The following is a 16,385-nucleotide window of genomic DNA, read 5'->3' as shown; positions in this document are numbered from 1 at the left end:
TATAGAGTTGAGGCCTTGTGGGGTTCTCCCCTTCACCTCCTGAACACTTTGGCGTGTCTATTGTTGTCCCTGTTCAGCTCCTGTTCAGCCAGTCATGTTGGAGAGACTTTAGGGGCATAGCTTCTCTGACAATCCTAGGAGACACAACCGCACAGCAAACTCCCTGATTCTCCAGCTCTTACGATCATTTCTCCCGCTCTTCCAAAATGTTCCCTGAGCCTTAGGAGCAGGGGTTGTGTTGCAGATGTATCCACTGGGACTAGGCTCTACAACTCCGGGTTTTGATTGGTTGTGGTTTCTATAACAGTCTCTGTCTGCCGCAAAGAGAAGTTTCCTTGATGGAGGGCGAAGACTATGCTTACCTGTAGGTATAAGGACAGAGCATAGTAGGGACTGTGCTGGTTTAGTAAAGTAGTGGTTGTAGGTTCTCCTCCAAGACCCATGACTTAGCCCTGGGTATTTAGCTAGGTTTCCAGTAGCAGGCATGGTTTCCCTCTTGTTGAGCAGGCCTTAAGTCCAATAAGGGAGCTGTTGGTTACCACCAAGGTTTGCTTCTCTTGCACTCTCAGGGAGATTGTGCCATGCTGGTCGTTGTGGTTCATAGGCATCATAGCTGGGAAGGACTGTTGTCTGCTTCCCTCCTTTGGAAGCTTGCATGTGTCTTCTGGTACCATGAAAGCTAGTCCTCAGACGGAAACTGATGTGGAAGGTCCTTCTGTACATGTGTTGCTCAATGGTTGATGAATAAAAGTTGCTTTGGCCTATAGCAGGGCAGAATATAGCCAGACTGGAAGGGCTATATAGAGAGAGTAGGTGGAGTCAAAGAGATACCATGCAGCTGTCGAAGGAGATGGACCTTACCCAGTAAGCCACATTGTGGCAATACGCAGAACAATAGAAACGGGTTAATTTAAGATGTAAGAGCTTGCTAGAAAGACACGTAAACATTGGCCAAACAGTGTTGTAATTAACATAGTTTCTGTGTAATTATTATTCTGGGCAGCTGGGAACGAAAGAACAGGTCAGGTCTAGCTCAGGTGGCCTCTGAGTTGCGTCTGAAGTGGAGGGCATCATCGACAAAAAGGACTTACTTTCTGCCTGGTGGGGAACCAAGAACAATAGCAATGGCCTATGTGTTTTGGGAGTCCTGGAAAACTCTAAGCAACAACTCAAAGCAGGACTTTTCATGCCTGATGCTGCGATTTTTGTTAGATATCCTCTGGCTCTTGGGGGGGGCATCGTCAGCCCTGTTGTGACACTTTAGGACTGTCCCACGACTTCCCGTAAGCAGGTGGCCCTCCTGTTTCTCTTTTCTGACCTGAAGGAGAAGTGTCTACTGTGGGAAAGAGCACTTGAAGGAAGCAGTGAGCTCAGTGGGTAGCATGAAATTATCTGGACATCTTCATTTCTGAAGCTCCATTTTCTTCTGATGACATCAGTTCAGGCTGCCATATATAGCCTGCCAACTCTTCACCCATCTGTGTAGGCATGAGTCCACCTGCCTCTGCATTCATTCAGCCGGGCCTAGCATCGTCTATGGACTCCTGCTCATCTGACATTGTTAACACTGGAGCCATTCCATAGACATGCATGCTTTTTATTTTTTTTGTTTTGAGTTTGTTTTTTTTTTTTTTTTTTTTTTTTTTTTTTTTTTTTTTTTTTTTTTTTTTTTTTTGTGTGTGTGTGTGTGTGTGTGTGTTTTTTGTTTGTTTCTTCTTTTCTTTTCAGAGTGTGTACCTGCTTGCTTTCTTAGAAGGCATTGGTCCTCCTCTACTACACTTCTCTGTTCCTTTCTGAGAAGGTTTCTCCCTGGACCTGGGCCTTCTGGTTTTTCTGTCTCTGTCCTCTCATTCTGTTAAGGGATGTTACATAGGATTCAAATTCCAGTCCTCAGGGTCGCGCAGCAGGCACTCTTCATCACGGAGCCACCTCTCCAGCTCTGTTGCTTTGAGCGACATAGTTTCATTTAGCTCAGGCTGGCCTCAAAGTCTCTGTGTGGCAGAGGATGACCTTGAACTTCTGTCTTCCTGCCTTCACCTCCTGAGTGCTGGGGTAGCAGTGTGCATCACCGTGCCCAGCTATGCAGGCCTGGGGCTGAACTCGGCCTCACACATCCCAGGCAAGCACCCCACCCTAAGCATAGGCCCAGGCCAGTTTTCAAATGCTTCTCCATTTTAAAATGCCTCGCTTTCCTTCTCATTTACTTTAGTTGCTTTGGAGAGAAAATTTTCTAAAATAAATCACAAACCTGGACTTCTTTACATTTTTTTAATTTAAAATTTTATTTTGTTTTTGTGTCTGGGTGTTTTGCCCACAGATATGTCTGTGTACTGCTTATGTACCTGGTGCCTGTGGGGGCCAGAAAAGGGCTTTGGATGCCTCGGAACCGGAGTTGTGGGTGTTGTGAAGTACTGCAGGAGATGCGGGGAATCAAATCTGCGCCATCTGGAAGGGTCACCTGTTCACTTAACTCCTTAGGCATCTCTCCAGTCCCAAACTTCCTTCCTTTTAAAAAGAATCTGGGCCTGTCATCTGAATCTTCCTGGGTGACCCAGGCTACTGGTCTGGATGCAAAAGCAGTTGGGGGTGGCATTAAGGCCAGTCACTCTCTATACTAGGTTCCAGTTGCTCTGTTATGCCGTCTCCTTTGGGTACCCTACCCAGAGATTCTGCCATTCCACGGTTACCACCCCTCTGGCCATGTCCCCTTTAATGTTCTCCAGCTGGGAAGTTTATTAACTGGTACTAGACTCGTGTATGAAAGAGTCCAAGTTCTTTAGGTATTTATGAAAGACTCTTTTATAGTTTTATTGTTTATCGTTAAGCGCAGAATCCTCACTTGTAACTCCTGTGTTTGCTTGATTTCCAAACTGCCTCCATTGAGGAGGTCCTTGACTGCCTAAATCCTGGAATTGGCCTGGGGTAGATCAATTGTTCTTCCTTGAATCTTACTGCTGTCTGTCCTGAAGAAGGGAGGAGATGGCGGAGCCATCTTTATCGACTCCACCCTCAAAAGAAGGCAGCGGAGTTAGGAATGCAGGATGGGGCCAGATGCATCCGAGTGGTCCCAAATTGCTGAGGAAGGGGGGGGGGGCTGGGCCACACGGATAGCGTGAGTGGGACTGGGAAAGGGGTCGCTGCCTCCTCTTGACTCTGGGTGATGGCCATTGTACATGAGCCACAGGAGCCCATCAGAAACCTGGACCTGGAAAGCCTGGTTTCCTCTCAAGGCCTGATGCATGACCAGCACCAGACGTGAGATGGACATTTGGGAAGAGGGTGAATAAGTCTCTAAATGTTCCATATGCCACAGCAACACACAATGATTCCTCTCAGCCCACAATCAGACATGGGTACCATAGGGATTCTTTTCTGTAAATGGCAGTGACTTGTCAGGTAGGAATCCCTTTTATGACACCCCAAAGATCTCTGTCCTCCATCCTGGTGACATGCACTACCCGATTGTGACAAGCACATTTCTGGGCTTGGACACACTGACCCCATTCAGAAACTGTCAACCCCTTACACTGACAGCCCCCACCTCTCCTTCTAAAGATGAATGCTCCTAACATGTTTCCAAACAAGAAGATTGCAAGCTACTGACTGTGTATACTCACTGGTACACATGCTCACATATAAACCAGTTAGTTCCGCAGGCTCAGACACATGCACCCGTTCTGCCCCCTTTCACACATAGTTAGACACACTCATGTGCACACAGACACAAACGCCCACTCTGTATGCTCACGTTTTCTCAGACACACATGCACCCATTCAGCATACGCACATGTATGCTCCAACACATGCAATGCACCCAATCTGTACCTTTGCATACACATTGTCGTGTGTACCCGTTCTCATTCTTACATGCATGCTCAGACACACGCACCCACTCTACACACCTACATTTTCACTCAGGCACCTGCTTTGCATGCTAAGACATGTGAAATCACATATGCTGGAATGCTTGTGGAGAGACACTGGGCCCAGCTGAGGCCATACTGGACCTTACTCTTATAACTGCAGTTATAAGGGCTTTCTGCCCCACTGCTGGGCCCCTACCAGCAGGATCTTAGATGCTCGATTGGGGCAGGGGGTGGTGGTGGGTAACATCCCAACTCTCTCCTTTTCCCAGGACTTTTGTCAGCTGCACCCTGGCTCTGGAGAAGGCTCGTTGTTTCAGCCTGAACACGGACTCCACTCTGGCTGGTAGAGAGGGCTGGAGTGCAGGGCATTTGGCATGGGCTCGAGGATCAAGGGACAGGCAGTAAGACACTGGAATGGCTGGTGTGCACCCGGTATCCTCATAAGACCCTACACATATGACCCCGTGGTGCTTGTCAGGTGCAGGAGCTCAGCTGCATGGAAGGGCTATGGCTGCCCCGGAACCCTCATCCCACAGCCTCCCCCCCCCCCCACCGAGGGCTGGCATTTGACTCACTCTGTGGGAACCTGTTGAAGGTGGACTCTCATAGAAACGTGCTGCTGGATGCCCCTGGCTTCACAAGAGAGAGAGGGGTGGGTGGGAGGTGAGAGGAAGGGGAGGCAGGTGGGGAAAGGAAGGACTGGGGGCGTGGGAGGAATGGGAGGAGTGGCTCTGGCCGACTGTACAGATGCTAGCCAGATGGGACAGAGGGGTGGGGGCGGCTGGAAGAATGGCCAAGGTCTACAGGCCCCCTGGGAGGCTCTGAGAGAGAGTGGGCTTACCCCACCTCCTGCCAGGGCAGACGTATGGAGTTTCTACCCCAGCAAGTTCATCCAGAGAGGTCGACATTCCTCGCTTCCATGTCCTCAACATGCTCTTCCATCTGCCAGGTGAGGGGCCTGCCCGCGGCCTGGTGGACCACTGCCTGCCCAGCCTCCCCTCCCAGAAACCTACCTCTATGCATGTCTAGGGGGTTTCCTCTCCAGATGTTTCTATAACACTGTGTCCCACCTGGTCCAACCTAGGTTGACAAATGGGGCGCTGCTGTCTGGGTGCCAACCCCCCAAATGGAGGCCCCATCAAGGGGAAGGGGTTCCTCATCCCGAGCTGGAGGGGCTCCAGGGGCTGACCCCGAGGGTGACTCTCAGCTCAGGGTGACTTCCTTCTCCAGATAATTGGGGCATAAGCCCAGGCTGCCCCAGTGAGGTGGGAGGGGCCACTCTGGTGCAGGATCCAGGAATGGTGGTCACTTCTTATCAGTTTACTCTGTCCTCTGTGGTCTGTCCCATTGTGTCACTGGTGATCACCATGGGAACTCTTTGTGTCCTTCTGAAGCCTCTCCTAGGATGTGACTGATGGATGACATGTCTACCCGTCATCAAGTGCCTGGACCCCCAGGATCTCTGATCTGTCTGTCCATGGTGTTCCTGAGCACTCCCCATACCTCCAGTTTCTATACCCCATACCCCATTTTCTGCTGAGGAGTTGGGCCCATGCTTCCTGGGCCACCGCCCACTATCTTAGACATGTAGGTAGGTGTGGACACGCATGCGTGTGTATGCGTGCACATACGTCTGCACATGCAGGGACACAGCTGTTCTCTCCTGTAGGGCTGCTTCACAGGAAGACTCTGGAGGTCTTGAAAGAATGCATGGAGAAGGATCGGAGTGGCCACAGATCCCAGATCCTACTGGCTCATTTGTCCCCGTTTCCCGGCCCTGCTCGTCTCCCTCAGGGTTTACACACGCCTCTGACTCTCTACTATGGAACCTAGGTTATGGGTGGCATCCAGGGCTTGAAACCCATGAAGGAGATGCCAGCAGAGCCCTGGGAGGCCCTGTGCTGGGAGGTTGGGAAATCATTTCTTTGCCCCAGGCATGAGTCTCCATCTTGCTGGGCAAGGTGAATGGGATTGGGAAAGGATTTTTGGCCACCAACAGTGACTGCAACTATACTGGTGTGTGTGTGTGTGTGTGCACCTGGGAGTGGGGTGGGGAGGGAGGCTCTAGTTTTCTTTATGGCCCCAAGGGATGCTGAGATACTGAAGAGGAGGAACAAAGGCCTTCTTACCCCCATCACCCTCTCTTGGGTTCTAATTCCTTGGTCTTTCTACCCCCATTTCCCTACCACTTGTGCCTGAGGGCCCAGAATAGGGGATGATGGAGTGGAGGCAGAGGCTGGACACTCTCTGGCCTAGCTAGGTCGACCCTTGATTCCTGCCCTGTCCCTACCAGGCCATCATGACTGTGAGGCACGTGTCTTAGGTTGGCATGGATGGGTATATAATGCAGAAAGGGGCGGCCTCTCTTAGTCCATGAGGAGGAGGCGTGGCAGTGGTCTTTTTCCATGGTGGGTCTCTCTGGAGTCTCCGAGTGGCGAGGCAAGACCACTTCTGTACTCCTCAAAGGTCTGCGAAGAGATAGTAAGATATTTGGGGAGGACTTGGGTGGGGTGAACTAAATGTCCAGCAGGTCCAGGAGATCAAGGGGCAGGCCTTGGGCTCTGGTTGAGAATGGCTAGGTGGATGGTAACTGCGGTCCTATGTTCCTGGGGTTCTTCACCATGAGCATCTCTGGAGGTTTATTTAAGAATTCACATGAGAAGGCCGGCGGTGGTGGCGCACGCCTTTAATCCCAGCACTTGGGAGGCAGAGGGAGGTGGATCTCTGTGAGTTCAAGGCCAACCTGGTTTACAAAAGCTAGTTCCCGGACAGGCTCCAAAGCTACAGAGAAATCCTGTCTCAAAATAACAAAACAAAACAACAACAACAACAAAATTCACATGAGAATAACCCCCCGCCCCCAGTCACCATTGGTCTTTACCGCCCAGCTTGGCTAGGGATGCTGTGGATGGAGACCTCCAGGTTCCTGAGCCCAGTGAGCCCAGGTGTCTCATTAGCCTTGGAGGCTGCTGGGCAAGGGCAGCCTGCTGCAGGTCTCACTTCTTGGGCTGTGTGTGTTCTTGTATATGCCCATGTTCTTGTACCCTGTCCCATAGGTTGAGGCCTCACCCCAAACCTGGAGGGCCTATTTTGACCTAATTGTGGTAGACACACAAAAGCCCTGCTTTTTATTTATTTATTTTTTTAGAAGGGACGGTCCTGAGATAAGTCAAAACAGTAATGACAGTTGCTGATGTCTTGTGTTTCGTGGAGGGGAGGCTCCCTGGAGACAGGAATCCAGGAGACTACTTTAGGACCTGGTGACATTGAACCTGCCATTAGTCTTACCACACAGATCTATCGATCTCCTGAGCCCTCTATGATCAGGGAGGACAGCTCTCTTGGCTCCGGGCTTCCTCTTCCCCTCCAGGATTCTGGGAAGTTCTGTGTGGGTACCTCTGCTGGTCCCCGCCAGCCCTGTGCTGTTTACTCTAGAGGTACCAGCTTCAGGCACTGTCTGCTATGCCATCAGCGCCCCCTAGCTTCCGTCCCAGGGCAGAACTGTGAGCACGCATTTGTCATTCTTTGCTTCAGCTGGCTCATCAGACACGTAGGGGAAGATTCACAGAGTAGGGCAAGGATATCCTGTAACCGGAGACCATATCTTTGTCAAATTTAAGAAATTGCAGGCCGGGCACTCGGGAGGCAGAGGCAGAGGCAGGCGGATCTCTGTGCAGGGCTGGCGTACTTACCTCAGGGTTTCTGAGCTGTCCTGGGAGCTGAGCATCTGGGCGAGAGAGAAGGGTGAGCCAGGAGGCCTGCTGTATTCCCCTCTTTGTGCCGGGAATCTCATCCACTACGTGATTTACGGGAGGAGATGGGTTCTCCTACACAAAGAAGCAGAGGTCTTTAAGCAGTTTGTCCAAGTTGGGTGGTGGTGGCACACATCTTTAATCCAAACACCTGGGAGGCAGAGGCAGGTGGATCTCTTTGAGTTTGAGGCCAGCCTGGTCTTCAGAGTGAGTTCTGAGACAGGCTCCAAAGCTACAGAGGAACCCTATCTTGAACAAACAAACAAAAAACAAAACAAAAACAAAAAAAATGTGTCCAAAATCACACAGTGCAGGGGGGGGTCCCCATTTTCTGATTCGAGGTCCCCAAGATAATTCCGGGGTGGGCATTCTCTTGCTCTTTCCCCACCTTCCCTGAGGATTTAGTGTGTGGGACAGGCACACTTGCTCACCCAGGAGAGACCAGGGCTGGCTTGCTTTGCGCTCAAACAATTCCAGGTGTGCTGTAAGCGCTGTTGGATTTGAGTCACTGCCTTGTGACTTTTGGAAGGCTGGCCCCGTCACCTGACTCCCTGAGAGCTTCTGTCACCTGTTATACATGTCCCATGCTGCTGCTTCTTGATCTAACTTAAGGGGACGATGGATGCTTTCGTTGGGGGGAGGGCGGGGGGGGGGTCATAAGCCTCTGGTTGGGAGCTGACACAAAAGTGACTGTGGACAGTGGGTAACCCAAGGCTGTCACTTACCCTTGCCGTCTCCTGTCCCCGTTCTTCAGAGCCGCCAGAGCATCTGGAGCGGCTAGACACACACACCTGGCAGGTCTGTACCAGTCAGCGTGCTGCTGGCTTTCCTGGGTGGTCAGGGTGAGGGATGAGGGCTGGTGTCCTGAGCTCACACAGAAACCAGGAGGATGTGTTTCGGATCAGATTTCCATAGTGACCCCACTGAACACCCACTGTGCTTCACTCTGAGCCTTTTCTAACTCACTGGGCAGAGTTAGAAAAGAACGGGGGCCTGTTCTTTCGTGCATGTGCACACACAGCCCATGAGGGGTTCCCCCCCTCCTCTGACTCCCACTCTTTAAGCTCTGTATCCCCTACTGTTCTCTGTGCACCTCCCTATATGGGGCTGAGGAAGGTCATATTTTTCTCCTCTCCTGGATCATGTTGCTGTTTTTGGACCAGGATGGAGCAGTTGTGGGCTACGAGCTATCAATTCCAAGAAGGAGATTCAGGTAAGCGCTATGTGGTGGGCGAGGATAGATACACTCCGGAAGAGATGAATGAGCCTTCCCTTGCTCATCTAGGTCTGATTTGTCTCCATTTATTATGCCCAGCTATTTGGCTTCCCCAGCTTTGCCTAAGTGTCTCCTGAGCTTGTCTTACAGTGCCCTCTGCTGGTTATTAATCTAAATGACCGCCACATGTTGTAGTGGAAGGGTTTCTGGGACTTGCCTCTCATTGACCCCTCTCAGTCCTCACCGTGAACACCCCTCAGGCACGCCTGACTTCCGGGCTTGGCCTCTTGGGGCTGATTATATAGCTGTGATGGATGTCTGGGGCCATTGGAGAAAGGGGTCTGAGAGAGTGGGATTCTGGGTCAGTGAGCTGATGGGTCTCAGAAGAAAAGAAAAAAGGAAAACATTCCCTGTGGCGTTACTGAGCCGTGAAGCTGGGAGATTCCCACAGACCTTTAGGCAGAAGGGGTCCAGCAAATCTAGAATTCCAGGAAATCCTAGGCTCAGCCACACCAGTGACAATGAAGGACCTTGGCAGAGCCATTTGCAGATTTTAAATTTTAAGACACCTAGAGTGTAGCACTCTGAGTGTAGGGTGACACATCTGAGTGTCCCCTTGGTAGGGTCAGGTAGGCTGGCAGAAGCTCATGGTTAGCCGGGCGGTGGTGGCACACACCTTTAATCCCAGCACTCGGGAGGCAGAGGCAGGCGGATCATTGTGAGTTCGAGGCCAGCCTGCTCTACAATTGTGAGCTAGTTCCAGGACAGGCTTCAAAGCTACAGAGAAACCCTGTCTCAAAAAACAAACAACAACAACAAAAAACAAACAAACAACAAGAAGCTCATGGTTTTACAGTTGAGGAGACAGAGGTGCAGAGATGGGAAAAGCAGGCTGGAGGAGAGTTGTGGGGCCGTCAGGGCATAACTATGGGGTGCGCAGGTGGCTCTTGCCTCGTCCTCTGCTGTCTTCAGACCTGGTTGATCACTATTTTGAGCCAGGCAGGTCACACTGGGGGAAAGGCAGGAGCAGGGTCTGAGCAAAGTGGAGAGATAGCCTGTCTCTAAAAGTCGGGGGCACAGCCCAGCACTGAAAATAAAAACCCCACAGAATGAGCACTGGGTATGGTGGCACAAGCCTGTAATCTTATCACTTGGAGTGCTGAGGCAGGAGAATTGCAAGTTCTAAGCTAGTTTAAGGTACGTAATCTAGATCCTGGCTTAAAACAAACACACAAAGAAACCAAACAACCAACCAGTCACTCAGTCAAGCCCAGATACCCAAAAGACTTGTGTGCGGCCTGTGGGTGGGCACAAGCCTCAGTCCCCAGGGGGTTTGGACAGGGGCAGGGCTGGCTGGCCTGGCCCCATCCGGGGTCACATTCAGGGTACAGGCTCAGTGCCAACGGTGGTACCGAAGGAGCTGGCTGGGATCCGTAGTCAGAGGGTAACCCAGGAGCTAGACCTGTGAGGCAGCATGACGGGGCAGCCTGTTCCACTGTGGCTCCCCTCACAGTCTCTTCTCTAGGCCAGCTAAGCCGTCCTCTATACCACCGCTTGCCTCAACTTCCTGCACTTCCCACTCAGCTTGCTATTTTGGGCCGTCCCTAAGCTGGTGAGTCTCTGATGCATCTCCCTGAGCATCCCTGACTCTCCACCCAGGAAGGACTCACTGGTTCCCTCTCCTTCAGGACTTTGCAGGGTCCTCAGGCCTATTAACCAACCTGTAGACACCGTGGGGTCAGAACCTTTCAGATAGATACTGGTTCACAACTCTTAAAAACAAAGCAGGAGTGAGGTTTTCATAGGGAAGATGGTCCTGCAGAGGACAGTCTTCCCCGTGTCTAACTTTTTCCCCTGCTTAGAGTGAGGTCCACTCACTCCTCCCAGGGGGACCGATGCCCGTAGTAAGGGAAGGAGCTCAGCCTTTCCCTTAGCAGGCATGTACTGAGTGGCTTCTGGGGACCAAGCAGGAGATGATCCAGGAAAGGCTGTGGCTGGTGTCCTACTAGGAGACCCTAGCTCCTGGGTTAAGTTCAGGGAAGTGAGGATGGTTGTGATCACATAAGCAAAGGCTCACGGGAGACAGGGCTTTCTGGAGCTTAGCTGCCAGAAGGTTTCTTGCGCTGTGCTCTCTGTGGGCTCTTTCTGCAGCGTCTGTGGGCGGGAACCGAGCACTGTGGGTAAGGAGTGATGCAGATCTCTGAAGCCTTGGGAGTTCATCTCCATCCTTGTTCATCCCAACAGATGCCTCACAGGTTGGTTGTAGAGTAAGGATGGGCTAGCCTGGATCCGCCCTGTCTCCAGCTTCCTCTTCTATAGTCAGAAAGTGAGGACTGGGAGGCTGTGGGCTTTGCTCTCTACAGCAGAGCTGGGAGGAACCATTTCACTGTGGCTGAGAAACTCTGTGGCTTGTGGGTACCGTGGAATAGAGCAGTAGTGGCCAACACAGAGGCACGCACAGAGAGAGACCTTCTGTTTTCAATATAGGAATTCATATTTATGCAGCAATACAATGATAAATTCTTTCATTTTTAATTTTCATGTTTGATTAGAGAAGTATATTGTTTTTTTTTAAGTTATGGAAATACTGATATTGTTTATGAATTCCAATTCAGGTTAGTATTGGGATTTTGCTTTCAATATTAGGGACATTAGGTTTTTCAGGGCCCCAATATATCTGCTCAACAGCCAGCTGTTGGTACCTTCACAGACAACTGCTTGTTGATCCATCACCCGAACCCGTCCTCTCTGCTCCGGGGGAGAGAGTCGGTGTGTGTTCTCCTGAGCTGGAGTCTTTAGACATCAACGAAGGTGTCTTTCGACACGGGGGAACCTTATTTTCACCCTGACACCACATCAAGGAGGAGGTGTCATTAGCGTTCAGGGCTGGGGCTCCTGCTGTCACGAGGGACCTTATTTCCACCGACACTTCTTGGACTTGCCTGTTAAAAATTCCTTCCTCACTGGGTGTGAGCAGATGCAGTGTGTCTGTCCTGTGTGCCGAGTGCCTCCTGCCTGGTGGCAGTGTAGAGCAGGAAGGGAAAAAGACTGTAAACTAGTCCTGCTCAGGAGACACCCAGGAGGCCAGGGCAGTCATGATCTTGACCCTGTGCCTTGGGCATCTTTTTTCCTCTCCGCCCCCAGTGGTGGGATCACTTCCATCATTACCGTGGATTCTTCCTGAAAATGTGTCTTTGATTCTCAGCTTTTATCATTGTCCAGACTAAGGCATTTTGACATGTTTTGGCCACGCTGGGCAGTTACTTTCCATGCCACTTTCTTTGTTTCTTCTAAGGCCCAGAGAAAGAAGACAGACCGAGGACAAGGCTGGTGGCATCGGAGCAGATTAAGTCCTGGACATAGGCTGGCATCATGAAGTATTTTTTTTTTCGGTAACTGGAAATGTAGGAAAAAAGGGAAAGGCAAATGTATCGAAATCTCTTTTTGGCTTGCTTGTTAGTTTTTCTTTTTGTCTTTTTGGCAGGGTCTCTTTATGTAACCCTGGCTATCCTGAAACTCACTCTGTTGAAATAGGAGCGGCGGGGCTGCGTCCCCAACACCCCGGCCGCTTGGCTAGCTCATGCCCGAAATAACAACACGCAAACTGTATTCATTTAAGAACTGCTTGGCCCATGGACTCTAACCCTTACAGGCTAATTCTCGCACCTGGCCTAGCCCATTTCTAATGATGTTGTAAGCACCCCAAGGTGCGCTTACGGGGAAGAGTCTAGCCTCCGTCCATCTTGGTGTCTCTGCTCCAGCAGAGCTGTCTGGTCTTTCCGGGAGCTGAGCAGAGTCTGACCTCACTTCCTCTTCCGCCCAGAATTCTATTCTGTTTACTCCTCCCATCTATGTTCCAAGCCATGAGGCCAAGCAGCTGGTTTATTATAACTTAACCAATGAAATCAACAGATTGATATATAACACTCCCACATCATCACTCTGTAGACCAGGTGGGCCTTGAACTCACAGAGACCTGCATGCATCTGCTTCCCGAGTGCTGGAATAAAAGGTGTGCACCACTATATCAGGCCGCATTAAAAACTCTTATTGGACTGATTTGGAGCCTGAGGATTCTTTTGGGGGACATTATTGCTATTGCCTTAGAAGGCGTCCTTGATGGCTTTTTTGGAAATGTGTGTGACAAGAAGTGGAGATATTTTAATTAGTTCTTCCAGGCTTGCATCACGTTACACATACAATTTTATTTCTAAATATGTCTTTTAAAAAGAGTATTTCTGTGAACTCTGTGTTTCAAAATTTCTAAAACCCGCTTGGCCGGATTGTCTTGTTAGGCCGGCTTGTCTCATTAGGCAGGATTGTCTCATCAGACAGGAGCATCTCTCTTCTGTCATCCTCCAGCCACTGTGGCAGATGATTCATATATGCATCAGAACTCATCAAAAGTCATCCTCATAACTGGATTATCTTGCTAGGAGCCTTTCATGCAGCCTCCGTGTTCTGAGATCCTGGCTTTAATTCCCTCCTAGCGTTCAGTTTTTGTGTTAGTGGGGACAGCTGCCATCATGTGGCGGCTCAGACTGACCCTACCCACTGGAGATGACAGAATGAACCCTTAAGGGACAGGCCTGAGCGTGCAGTTCTCCAGGTTCGCTTTGTGGGTCAGAAGGGTGAGCATTTAGATGTCTGAGGATGGGGGAGGGGCACAGGCCACACACTCAGGGAGTCACTTGGTCTCTCCTGTGTATTTCAGAAACATCCAGATTTGGCCCTGTTCAGCTCTCTCCTCCCAGAAGTACTTCTGGGCTCCACGGTCTACAAGGTCCCACTCCAGGAAGACTAGGCACCTCTCTGGCTTTGTGTCTTTAAACACTAATGCATTCCTGAGGGGCTCGTAGTATTTCTTTGGTTAGATTGCTTATCCCTTAAGGTCAATCCACTGTAAATCCAAGATTACAAAATCTCAGAGGATTTCCCTCCTGGGTTGTTGTACAAAATATTGAAAGTACCTGAGGGGTTCAGGGAGGGAGGAGAGAAAAGGAAAGAGGAGAGAAGAGAAACAGGGAGATGAGGTGGCCAGAGTGCCTTTATACAGCTTCCCCTGGCCTAGAACATTCCCGTCTCTTCAGTTTCTCCTGCTCCTCTTTAGGCCAGGGCATTGCGGCTACCCTGGCTAGATCTGTGTGGTCTCAGCTCCTACCACAAACAGCTCTTTTGGGGACTTAAACATACATTTGTGACTCTGATTACAAGTCCCCACTGGCCCCTCAGCATTGGGGTCGGGCCACTTTCTTTGGCTTGCCCTCCTTATTCCTGGTGTCTGCAGCATCCTGGGTATTTTACTGAATGAGAAGTTCTGTGTTGCCTTGGAGAACTGCAGGGGAAGGGGTGGATCTAAGGACATGGAGTAAGAAAGAGGAAGCGGGATAGGTGATGATAAAGTTTTGACTTGGGACTCTACCCTCAGGGACTTGTCTGGGGCAAGATAAGAGTATGACAGAGACCTCAACCCGAGGGCTATTCATATGCTGCAGATTTTATTTTTAAATCTATACTCATTTTTCTCTATTTTAGAGATGTATGACATCACTCCCAGGAATATGTGGCAGACACTGGCAGTCACCTCTTGCTTACATAGTATACTTTTAATTAAAATTTTTGTTTTCGAGACACACCAGGCCATACCTCATAATTTTTCCCAAACAGTTCTACCAACTGCGGAACAAGCATTCAAATATCTGAGCCTGTGGGGGCTTTTTAATTTTTTTAAAAATATTTTTATTTATGTGTATGGGTGTTTTCCCTGTGTGTGTGCCCACAGAAGTACCAGAAGAGGGCATTGGATCCTCTTGGAGTTACAGATGATGGTTAGCCACCATGTGGGTGCTGGGAAATGAACCTGAGTTCTTTGGAGCCATCTCCCCAGCTCAGGCCTTTCTTATTTAAACCATCACATCATCCATGGTTTTCCTGTCTGTGTCACAGTTAGTGAGAGGATGTGTGGGAAGCAAGCGCCGAATCAGGACTTTATTAGCAACCGGTGAGGCCTAACAAAATGAGTTTAGGGAAAAGGGGAATTTACTAGCTCCTATAGCTGAAAGCCCAGGGTCAGGCCAGCTCCATGCGTAACATTAGCTATCGTGTCATTGATATAACATGATTTGTTTTGTGTTGGGACTATTTCCCAGAAGGTTTTGTCTATAAGGTAAATAAGATAGCTAATCTTAGACCTTAGATTTGCATCATGCATGTTCAGCAGCTCCATCAGGATGTCTCTTCCCAATAAGTCTGGCGTGACTCCTCCTCCAGCCAGTGTGCCTTGTCGTGGTGATGCAGGGCTCTGGTTGTTCAGGCATGGTCACATGTACCCCCACCATTTAGACTGGGGGATGGGAAGGTGACAGTAAAGAAACGGGACCTTTCCTGGAAATAACATGTTCAGAGTGGTTTTCTTGTACGGTGAAGACTCAGCTGAGTGCCTTGGCAGCAAAGACTGTAAATGCGTCTCCATGTCCTCTGGTTCAGTCACTCTGTACAGCGGTAGCGTGGTGGCAGAGACGATCCTCCTTAGCTTTCAAGAGTCATGTTGTAATCATCCCCTCTAAAAAGCCATCCCTAAGCCCCAGGAGCTGCATCCACACAAAGGCCCACATTCCTGCCTCCCAGGCTGTTAGGGGCTGTAGCCTTTCCTCCTACTCCCCCCCCCCCCCCCCCCCCCCCCCCCCCCCCCCCCCCCCCCCCCCCCCCCCCCCCCCCCCCCCCCGTCAGGACATATTCCTTCAGTAAATGCGAGCTTTAATAAACATCTACGAAGTGTTTCCGAAGCACGGTGGTTTTCTGTAGTCGTAGCATCCCCAATTGTTCTCATGACCAGAAGGCTCCATTTAGTCTGTCTGGTCAGGCTTTGGAAACCCTCCAGTTAGTCCTTTTGAAACTAAACATGACCAAACACTACCAGTCCAACCCACACTGTACTGTCAGAAGTCAGGGAGGGACCGGCAGGCATCCTGCAAGGAACTGGAGAAGAAGAAGGCCAAACTGCTCCAGCGGCAAACAGTGGTTCTGAGGAATGAAGCCGTACACAGTCAGGTTGGTTCTCAGGCTGGGAGGAGGGTGCAGGCGAGCGAGCCACTCTAGCAGAGGGGACTGCAGGTCCTGAGGGCCTGCGAAGATTGAAGCTGGAGGCAGAGCTTGGAGGCAAGTTCCTTCTTCCCCGAAGGGCCTTGCTTCAGCCTCGAGCTTGCTGATCTGAATGCTTCTCCAAGTCTTGTGGCCATTATGCAACCCTCCAATCGGGCTGCATGGTTTCCTGCATGCCGGTGGAGAGGGACATCTGTCTCTCACGGAGGGCTAGTCCTCTGGCATGAAGGTTTTCTAGGTCAGTTTTATGAATCAATGTTATACGACCTTGAGAGGTGGACCTGTTTACCTCACAGCAAAATCCAGTTCCTCAGGAGGCTCAGGGTCAGACCCTTTAATCAGGCTATGAATGTACTCCACATGGTTCTTGGGGTATCCATCAGTGTTTGCCCTGAGAAACCCCGACGTCTCTCGCTAAGCCACCACTATAATGAAGCGAACAAGCAGGAA

General features: G+C 50.4%; 1 protein-coding gene across 1 annotated transcript; it reads left to right on the top strand.

Annotated features, from left to right (window-relative positions):
- The first annotated feature begins 3,160 nt into the window (after nt 1–3,160).
- Nt5dc4 (5'-nucleotidase domain containing 4) lies at nt 3,161–8,464 on the top strand. The gene is given in 14 exon segments (XM_050132512.1): nt 3,161–3,255; nt 4,136–4,205; nt 4,345–4,529; nt 4,723–4,768; nt 4,770–4,815; nt 4,872–4,889; nt 5,186–5,239; nt 5,242–5,286; nt 5,536–5,592; nt 5,808–5,884; nt 6,923–6,982; nt 7,054–7,440; nt 7,487–7,610; nt 8,373–8,464. Coding segments are annotated over 14 exon segments (1,356 nt in total).
- Nucleotides 8,465–16,385: the final 7,921 nt, after the last annotated feature.

The sequence above is a fragment of the Alexandromys fortis genome, unplaced genomic scaffold, assembly GCF_014885135.2.
Source record: "Alexandromys fortis isolate MF-2015 unplaced genomic scaffold, M_Fortis_MF-2015_v1.1 scaffold_6, whole genome shotgun sequence".
In the NCBI taxonomy this organism is placed as follows: Eukaryota; Metazoa; Chordata; class Mammalia; order Rodentia; family Cricetidae; genus Alexandromys; species Alexandromys fortis.
This window is presented reverse-complemented; position numbering and strand designations above follow the sequence as displayed.